The 10,746-nt window shown below is 42.0% G+C and overlaps 1 protein-coding gene across 1 annotated transcript; it reads left to right on the top strand.

The window, feature by feature from the left end:
• Positions 1–1,581: 1,581 nt before the first annotated feature.
• Positions 1,582–3,694, top strand: LOC123182031 (uncharacterized; the record flags this gene model as incomplete). The annotated part of the gene is given in 3 exon segments (XM_044594482.1): positions 1,582–1,800; positions 1,899–1,958; positions 3,299–3,694. Coding segments are annotated over 3 exon segments (456 nt in total), but the record flags the coding sequence as incomplete, so codon positions are not given.
• Between the last annotated feature and the right edge of the window lie 7,052 nt (positions 3,695–10,746).

Genomic DNA, 10,746 nt, shown 5'->3' with positions numbered 1-10,746 from the left:
AGACCAATGAACAGATAAACTTAGTAACTATCATTAGTCTCACTAACCACATTGTCATCACATTAAAATACCATCAGGGACTAAATGCACTTTTACTTGGCAGCAGCGCACATCGTCTGGGATCTGCCTCGGTCGAAGGAAGGTCGAAGCCGCCCGGTCCACCTCGATGGAGGGAATTCAGGAGATAGAACGAGGCAGATCCTATCAAACCATGTGTCCAAAACGTCACTCTGGGTATTTTTGGGCTTTTCAGCTCAACAGGGAAAATCCCCTGAAAGCCCTCACAAGCAGTGGTGGAGGTACCAAAATATTATTGGGCGGGCCAGATTGAAGAAAAGCACACAAGTTTAGCTTCCCAGACCCAGTTTCACCTTATTCAATGATTTGGCCTAAGGCTGGGTGGACCACCACCCACTTTTGTTTCAACTAAGCTCCATCCCTACTCCCAATCCCGTGTGTACCAAACAACACGAGAGCTATATCTCACTCTTTACGAGGCGGTAGCTCATCTCGTCTCGCCCCTGGCACCGCTAGCATGCCGACCATGTGTGTTCTGTGGTTTTTGTGGGAGCGGTTTTAGAAAGCTAATATGGACCGGTTTGGACTAGTTGAAATTTTCGCGTGTTCTTTTCTACGTGTTTTCTATATCGTTTTTTCCTTTCGATTTTCTCCTTTTTTGTGCTCATTTATTTTTTATTGTCTTCCTTTCCTTTTATTTTTTCCTTCATTTCTGAAATACACGCAAACATTTTTCAAATGCACATAGAACATTTTTCGTATACATGATGATCAGTTTTCACATACACATTGAGTATTTCCAATTATGGGTTGAACATTTTTCTCAAATACATGTTGAACATTTTTTGATACACGATGAATATTTTTAACACACATTGAACATTATGCATAAATGCCGTGAACATGTTTTTTGAACATGCAAAACATTTTTTAACTGTTATATTTTTTTTAAATGCCACAAACATTTTTTTGAATATTCAGAACTTTTTTTACTTACCCAAATATATATATTAACATTGTATAAACATTTTTTTATATGTAGAGAACATATTTTTGAAATTTGGGGGCATTTTTTGAATGGTATAATTTTTTTATTAATCATGCATATATTTATTTACATTGTATACTTTTATTTAAATTTCTGAAACAAAATTTGAAATGCCCGAACATTTTTTAAATGTCACAAATATTTTTTGGTTGCGTGATGAAATATTGTGAGATTTTGAACCAATTATTTTTGTTTTTAAAATATTTCAAATATATAAACAAAAGTAAAAAAAAGAAGAAAAAATGAGAGGAAAAAACGAACGAAACGTAGCGGACCCACGCGACCCTATTGGGCCCGCCTCGCTTGAGGTACAGACGCGCGCTCAAGGCCTCAGGAGCCGCGCCGATGCGCGCCCCGGCCCGCGCAGATCCCAACAAATGATAAGCTTCAGGGAGCGAAGCATTCGAGGATAAGAGGAGGAAGAGCCGTTGAAGGACAAAGAAGAGATGACCATGTTGTCGCCGGCCTCCACCCACCTCCTCCGCTCCGGCTCCGCGCCTGCGGCACCCCTGCTGCCTCGCCGCGCCTCCCTGCAGCTCTCCTGCGTCGCCGGCGGAGCCGCGCCAAGGAGTAGGAGACGGAGCGGCCGCCTGGAGGTGGTCCGCGCGGCCACCGCGGAGGTGGCCGAGGCCGCCGGCGCCCCCGCCTACACCAGCGAATCCCTCATCCTCTACTTCAAGGCGGAGGGCACCATGGAGGAGAGGGCTGTTCCCAAGATCACCCAGGCTCTCGAGGTGCATTTACTGTGATTTTTTGCTGACTGGGATGGACGATGAACGTCGGCCGGTAAACCAACCGTCGATTGAGATGAACATGTGCGTGTGTGTTGTAGGGGATGGACGGCGTCACTGACCTGGAGGTGCTCATCGAAGAAGGCATCGGAAGTGTTGTGGTAAATTTGCCCCCCTCTGCTCCTACTTTTCATCGTCAATTGCTCCCAGTATTCAGTGTGCACGTATACATACATGCATTTCTTTTGCGTGGAATATATCTGTCTGCAGTCATACGCTCAAACCATTATCCCAATTTTGTAAACACATTAGATTCTGTGAAGTGCACTATCTGGAAAGTGCAAACGCAAGAATAGACTGCCTTGCAAGCAGAGAGGGCGTTATCGTCAGATAGTATCCTTTTAGTAGTTTAATTTTCGTACAGATTTTGTCAAAAGGAAAACCCACAAATGCTTAAATTTTCTTTTTGTCTGGCACTCAGTTATCTGAAAGAATCAACAAAGAAAGCAAAACACAATTAGCTACACAGAGATCTCTGCAAGCCAGTTCTGTAATCCTGCCTATATTGCTGACAGATTAACCATGGATACATGATCATGGGAGATGAAAGCAGCGCTATAGATTCTTATATCCATTACTTATAGAGTGATTTGTGGTCACAACACTTAACAAACGAAAACGCTGTTATGGACAATGTGGTGAGGACAAGGAAAGCTCCTTGCAGATTTGCAGTGGCTCTATGCTCAGGGCACCTGGAGAGCACAGCAAACAATTATCAGTTTGGTGACTATAACTTTTTTACCACATTGGAAAACAATGTGCAGGGACTAATTAATTTCTTAAACACTTATCTGGTTTTTCACTTAAGCATTTGCAGGGCAGATATGTCCTCGTGTTAGATAACTAGTAAAAATACCACTTAAGTTGAAACTTGAAAACCATTTGTTTTGAAAACCAGATAAAGATCGAAACTCCAAATGGTTAAGATGTACGTAGGGCCGTTTGCACTGCTTTGTTGACGAGCTTCTATTTTCACCAAGAAGTCAAATCTATTTTCAAGTTTTCTCAGACTTCTAAACTTGATTTTCCTTATAGTGTGAGGAAATGAAATACGGCATAACCTTTAGTTTCGTGAAACACCCAAGGCCTAGCATAAACTGCAGTGTTTTGTTAGCCCAAAAAGTACAAAAAAAAAGTGTTAAACTTAGTTGCCAGTAACAACCAAAACATTGCAGTTGTGGAACAATTAAGATGCATGTGCTCATGTTTAAGAGAGTCTCCTCTACTCTGTAATATCTGCTTTATGTGTACAACAGATAATTCATTCCATTTCAGCTTCAAGAGCCTCGATGGCTACAGAAGCGAATTTTATTTAAAGCTCTATCTATGTTCTAATCATGCCATTTTATTTCGTAACGCGATGCGATACACATTATCACCGTTGATGTATGCCTTTTTTTTCCAACCGGGTTGATGTATGTTTTTGCTGGAGCAACTGCAGTTAACGAAGGCGACAACAGTTCAAGCTACTGGGGTCGCCTCAAACCTAGTGGAAGCCATCCAGGGAGTTGGCTTCAAGCTGCAAACTCTTAGCCTCAGCTTCGAGGACTTTGACAAGGCGGATGCTGCTGCTGCTGCTGTCACAGGAGAAGGAGCAGACGTCCAAGCCAGCGAGTGAGCTAAACAACTTCGTGCCTGCGCTGAGTGCACACGATGTGCTCTGATCGTTGGGGTTCAATCTTTCTTCAGACATTTTTTTCTTTAGTTGTCATACACTCGCTTCTAGCAATTTTTCAAGCTGCACGTTTTACCTTCTGGCATGACTACGTACCCTATGTGGGCTTTTAGAAATGCTTCATCTTCCCATCAAAGAAAAAGAAAAAGAAATTCTGCGTCTTGGGAGTTTCCCGTTTCCTTCGCATTGGTGTGTGTTCTTGGCCCGTTCTATCTGAAGTAGGAGGACAAACCGTCTGGTCCGCCATATTACGCGCTGGTTGACCACGCTGCGTCAGCAAACTCACTCAATACGCTTCCCCAGAAAAGAAGAGGATGCCAACCTGGGCCGGTCTTGTAGGAACCCAGTAGATATCACGCCTTGTGAATTCTGCTGCTCCCTTGGATCCATATTAATTAACGCTACTTTAGTACAACTTTATTAGAGCATCTTTAATAAAAGATGTAAAATAGCACGAGACCACTTTTTAATGATGTATATTTTACTTCAGTCATAATTTGATGATGTAAAATACATCATCTATTGAAGATACTCTTAATATGAACCCGAGGGAGTAATATCTTTGTTCATTTAGTTGAATTTAAAAGGATCGAAGGATACCCTCAAGGTTTCATTTACATGCCTAATCATCACAAAAAAATTGTAGAACTAGACTAACCCAAGGATAGACACATCAAACACTCTCTGAGATTCGCACACACATCTAATGGGTCGAAATTTGACCCAGCGTGAATTGAAAATCAGTCGACTAGAACGGTTGGGAAGTTTTTTTTAGAGAGGTTCCCTTAATGCATCTCCAATCGGAGTGGGCAAATTTGATTCCCGGAGCGCCTGTCACCCCTTATACCCCCTCCCCTTCCATTTTCAAAACCTCAAACCCATGCAAACACACGCCGTTGACCACTGAATGATGCGAATACACGTAACGGTGAATATAACACACAAATAAAACTTATTTTCAGCGTGGATTCACATATGTTCCACAAGATCATTGAGTAGTTGCACGTGCATCTGTGTATCTTGAAATTGTCGATGCATCTCAAAGTTCACAACATGCTCTGCATCTTGTTCCAGGAGGCGGGCATGCACTTCGCCTTCTCAAAATCATGTGTGTGGGCTGCCACTTTCTCCCTCATCCTCCACAATCATGATGTGCAAGATTACAGAACATGTCATCACCTGCCGCAATGTCTCTGGATCCCACATCACTACACCTCCACGAACAATACCCCAACAAGCTTGGAGCACTTCAAATGGCATTTCCACATCCTCCCTCCCAACTTCTTGCATTTTTGCAAAGAGGCATCGTTTTTTTTATCTTGGGAATTGGGTATAGTCTTCACAAACGTCGCCCACTGAGGATAGAAACCATTGACAAGGTGGTACCCCCATGTTATAGTCATACACGTTGATGGTGTAGTTGCACGCAGGAGCATCACCAATGCAAGGTCTCTTGAGCAGCGGAGATTCAAGAAGCACATTGATGTCGTTGTGAGAACATAGCATGCCAAAGAAAGCATGATAAATTCACAAGTTCTTTGACGCCACTACTTCAAGTATGACGGTGACCTCTTTGGTTTTCTCTTGGTACTGCCCGTGCAAACTGGTCTGACAATTTTTCCATCGCCAATACACACAATAGATTGAACTAAACATACCTAAAAGACCTCTTGCTACTCCAAATGTTAATAACGTTTATGTGTCCTTGATATTTGGTTCTTTTGAGTACTCTGTGTAGGTAAATTGCTCCATGGCCTCAATGCATGTGCTCTTCACAGTCGAACGTGCTCATCAACAACATTTATGGCTTTACCTTATGCAATATCCTCATAGTAGTCGTTCATTTCTGCAACTGAGAGAATGACAGTTGTCCGCAACAATCCTTCCTTGGTGTGAAGTAATGATCATATGCCTTCACCCCATTCACTATGGGCAAGAATAAATGAGTGCTCATCTCGAAGCGGCGCCCAAAAAAACCCTCAAAAAACATACCGGGTTGGGTTTGAAGTTATGCGCCACTTATCATATCCCTAGAAACAACGGTCTTGCTCTTTGGTCGAACCCTTGAAGTTGCAAACATGTTCCTCTTACTTCTCCATTTCTTCCTGGATGCACCATCATCATGTCAACATCTTCGTCAGCATCGATGGTTGAATTGAAAGAACCAATGAACCGTCTAAATATGTACTCATCAAGCTCTTTGTAACCAAAATCATCATCCGACAAATCCATCACTTGCCTACAAATAAGTAAAGAATATCAAAAATAGCTTAGACATTTCTTCGAACACATGGCAGGCAAGGTGTATATCCGGCGGAGTAGGGCGTACTAGTGCGACATTCGGGGTGGCTACCGTGTTTGAGGCGGCAATGACAGTCGTGAGGGGTTTGGGGCCCCTGGTGACGGCATCGCAGGATGGGGACATCGGCGAATCTAGGGTTGGAACGACACCAGAGCTAGGCAAGGGGCAATGCGAACAAGGAAGAAGAGTGGAAGAGGGCAGGGCAGAGGAGGTTTGGGGAAATTTAGAGAGATCTGGGGTGGATCCGACGTAATTGGCGTGGCACGTCCATACGAGCCTAAATCCACCCCACATATGAACTGGGTTTGAGAGATCTCGAACAACCCAGGTGATGACTCACAACTATAGAGGATCTATCGTAGTCCTTTCGATAAGTAAGAGTGTCGAACCCAACGAGGAGCAGAAGGAAATGATAAGCGGTTTTCAGCAAGGTATTCTCTGCAAGCATTGAAATTATAGGTAACAGATAGTTTTGTGATAAGATAATTTGTAACGAGCAACAAGTAACAAAACTGAAAAAAGTGCAGCAAGGTGGCCCAATCCTTTTTGTAGCAAAGGACAAGCCTGGACAAACTCTTATATAAAGAAAAGCGCTCCCGAGGACACATGGGAATTATCGTCAAGCTAGTTTTCATCACGTTCATATGATTCACGTTCGGTACTTTGATAATTTGATATGTGGGTGGACCGGTGCTTGGGTGCTGCCCTTACTTGGACAAGCATCCCACTTATGATTAACCCCTATTGCAAGCATCTGCAACTATAAAAGAAGTATTAAGGTAAACCTAACCATAGCATGAAACATATAGATCCAAATCAGCCCCTTACGAAGCAACGCATAAACTAGGGTTTAAGCTTCTGTCACTCTAGCAACCCATCATCTACTTATTACTTCCCAATGCCTTCCTCTAGGCCCAAATAATGGTGAAGTGTCATGTAGTCGACGTTCACATAACACCACTAGAGGAGAGACAACATACATCTCATCAAAATATCGAACGAATACCAAATTCACATGACTACTAATAGCAAGACTTCTCCCATGTCCTCAGGAACAAACGTAACTACTCACAAAGCATATTCATGTTCATAATCAGAGGAGTATTAATATGCATAAGGATCTGAACATATGATCTTCCACCAAATAAACCAACTAGCATCAACTACAAGGAGTAATCAACACTACTAGCAACCTACAGGTACCAATCCCAGACTTAGAGACAAGAATTGGATACAAGAGATGAACTAGGGTTTGAGAGGAGATGGTGCTGGTGAAGATGTTGATGGAGATTGGCCCCTCCCGATGAGAGGAGCGTTGGTGATGACGATGGCGATGATTTCCCCCTCCCGGAGGGAAGTGTCCCCGGCAGAACAGCTCTGCCGGAGCCCTAGATTGGTTCCGCCAAGGTTCCGCCTCGTGGCGGCGGAGTCTCGTCCCGAAAGCTTGCTTATGATTTTTCTTCGGACGAAAGACTTCATATAGCAGAAGATGGGCACCGGAGGGCCACCAGGGGGCCCACGAGGCAGGGGGCGCGCCCAGGGGGTAGGGCGCGCTCCCACCCTCGTGGCCAGGGTGTGGGCCCCCTCTGGTATTTCTTCCGCTCAGTATTTTTTATTATTTCCAAAAACAACTTTCGTGGAGTTTCAGGACTTTTGGAGTTGTGCAGAATAGGTCTCTAATATTTGCTCCTTTTCCAGCCCAGAATTCCAGCTGCCGGCATTCTCCCTCCTTATGTAAACCTTGTAAAATAAGAGAGAATAGGCATAAGTATTGTGACATAATGTGTAATAACAGCCCATAATGCAATAAATATCGATATAAAAGCATGATGCAAAATGGACGTATCAACTCCCCCAAGCTTAGACCTCGCTTGTCCTCAAGCGGAAGCCGATAACGATAAATATGTCCACATGTTTAGAGGTAGAGGTGTCGATAAAATAAAATACGGACATGAGGGCATCATGATCATTCTTATAACAGCAACATATATGGATATTGTCATATGATCTCTTATACTCAAGTAATAATCTATTCACAATGCAAAGTATGAATCAGAAACTTTATTGAGAACTAACAAACTATAATCTCAGTCATTGAAGCAATTGCAATTTATCATAACATCAGAAAGAGTCTATGTCAGAGCTTTTCAGCAAGTCCACATACTCAACTATCATTTAGTCTTTCACAATTGCTAACACTCACGCAATACTTGTGGTTACGGAGTTTTAATCGGACACAGAGAAAGATAGGGGCTTATAGTTTCGCCTCCCAACCTTTTACCTCAAGGGTAATGTCAACAATAATAGTTCATGCTAACTTACATCCAATTAGATATATGTATCAGGATCTTTCCAACACACTGTGCTTGCCAAAGGATAAAATGTAAAAAGGAAAGGTGAAGATCACCATGACTCTTGCGTAAGGTAGAAGATAGAAGTAAAAGATAGGCCCTTCGCAGAGGGAAGCAGAGGTTGCCATGCGCTTTCAGGGTTGGATGCACAAAATCTTAATGCGAAAGAACGTCACTTTATATTGCCACTTGTGATATGGACCTTTATTATGCAGTCTGTCGCTTTTATTTCTTCCACATCACAAGATCGTATAAAGCTTATTTCCTCCACACCAATCAATCATACATATTTAGAGAGCAATTTTTATTGCTTGCACCGATGACAACTTACTTGAAGGATCTTACTCAATCCATTGGTAGATATGGTGGACTCTCATGGGAAAACTGTGTTTAAGGGTTTTTGGAAGCACAAATAGTATCTCTACTTGGTGCAAAGAATTTGGCTAGCATGAGGGGGAAAGGAAAACTCAACATGTTGGATGATCCATGACAATATACTTTATCTCAAATATAAGAAAACATAACCCATTATGTTGTCTTCCTTGTCCAACATCAACTCTTTAGCATGTCATATTTTAATGAGTGCTCCCAATCATCAAAGATGTCTAAGATAGTATATTTATATGTGAAACCTCTCTTTCTTTATTACTTCCTATTAATTGCAACGATGACCAAAGCTATGTTTGTCAACTCTCAACAATTTTTAATCATCATACTCTTTCTATGTGAAGTCATTTCTCTCCATAAGATCAATATGATCTATTTGTTTCTTTTTATTCTTTTATCTTTTCTTTTATTCACTCAAGATCATAGCAAGATAATCAAGCCCTTGACTCAACACTAATCTTTATTATATAGCTCACGGACTCGATTACAAAGAGGGATCGTAAAGCAAAACTCAAAATTAAATCATACTAAAATTTTATTCTACTAGATCAAGATATTACTAATAAGGATCAAACTAAGAAAAACGGTAAAGATAGGAGATGTGGTGGTGATACGATACCGGGGCACCTCCCCCAAGCTTGGCAGTTGCCAAGGGGAGTGCCCATACCCATATGATTATGTCTCCTTTTTCGGAGAGTGGTGATGATGGAGTTGTTGATGATGACAGTTGTGCTTTAGCTTCTTCATACTGTAATTGAGAAGGGCAATTTCCTCCTTTAAATCATCGACCTCCGATTCCAGCTTCAAGATCTTATCACATAAATCTCCTTTGCTTTTCTGCCGAAAACGAGAAGGAATAGATCGGTTGTTAGATAGTTTAGCCCTCTTAGGGAGACTAGATTTCTTGAACTTCACGTGCATATCCCCAGGTTGAGGTAGAGGGACATCCTCCTCCTCCAAACTTGAATCATTGATCCTCATAAAATGAGCATCCTCCTCCTCATCCGTAGTTCGACCACAAGGAGATAGATCCCCATAGGTCTTTGGGTCAGCAATGAGGTGTGAGACATAGCTCTCTCCGTCGGAATCCTGAGATGACATCTTGCTCCAAATCTGCTACAGAAACAGCTCGAAACAAGAACAAAGGATAATTGCGTGGTACATGAGTCAAAACCTTCGGGAGATTATATAATGAATTTTTACCGACCAAAATACGTATCGTGAAAGAAAACGGAGTCCGGAGAGCACACGAGGTGCCCACGAGGCAGGGGGGCGCGCCCTCCACCCTCGTGGAGGCCTCGTGTCCTTCCCGGACTGCTTCTTATTTTTCTATTTTTCTAAATATTCCAAAACGGAGAAAAATCGCCATTAGAACTGTTTTGGAGTCGGTTTACTTACCGTACCACATACCTATTCCTTTTCGGAGTCTGAAACGTTCCGGAAAGTGTCCCTTATGTATTCCTCCGGGGTTACGGTTTCAATAACATTGGTTTCAACATTTATAGGATTACCTAAGATATAATGTTTAATTCTTTGACCGTTCACCACCTTCGGATTTGTGCCTTCGAAGTTGTTGATTTTTATGGCACCGGAACGATAGACCTCCTCGATAACGTAAGGACCTTCCCATTTAGAGAGAAGTTTTCCTGCAAAAAATCTTAAACGAGAGTTGTATAGCAATACATAATCACCTACATTAAACTCACGCTTTTGTATTCTTTTGTCATGCCATCTTTTAACTTTTTCTTTAAACAATTTGGCAGTCTGATAGGCTTGGGTTCTCCATTCATCACCTGAGCTAATGTCAAGTAACCTCTTCTCACCGGCAAGTTTGAAATCATAGTTGAGCTCTTTAATGGCCCAATATGCCTTATGTTCTAGTTCGAGAGGTAAGTGACATGCTTTTCCATAAACCATTTTATACGGAGACATACCCATAGGATTTTTATATGCAGTTCTATAGGCCCATAATGCATCATCAAGTTTCTTGGACCAATTCTTTCTAGATCTATTAACAGTCTTTTGCAAAATTAATTTGAGCTCTCTATTACTCAATTCTACTTGACCACTAGACTGTGGGTGATAAGGAGATGCAATTCTATGATTAACATCATACTTAGCAAGCATTTTACGAAAGCACCATGAATAAAATGTGAACCACCATCAGTCATTAA

This window comes from Triticum aestivum, chromosome 1D (genome assembly GCF_018294505.1).
Source record: "Triticum aestivum cultivar Chinese Spring chromosome 1D, IWGSC CS RefSeq v2.1, whole genome shotgun sequence".
Lineage (NCBI taxonomy): Eukaryota > Viridiplantae > Streptophyta > Magnoliopsida > Poales > Poaceae > Triticum > Triticum aestivum.
The sequence above is the reverse complement of the archived record's forward strand: the minus strand, read 5'-3'. Positions and strand labels throughout refer to the sequence as shown.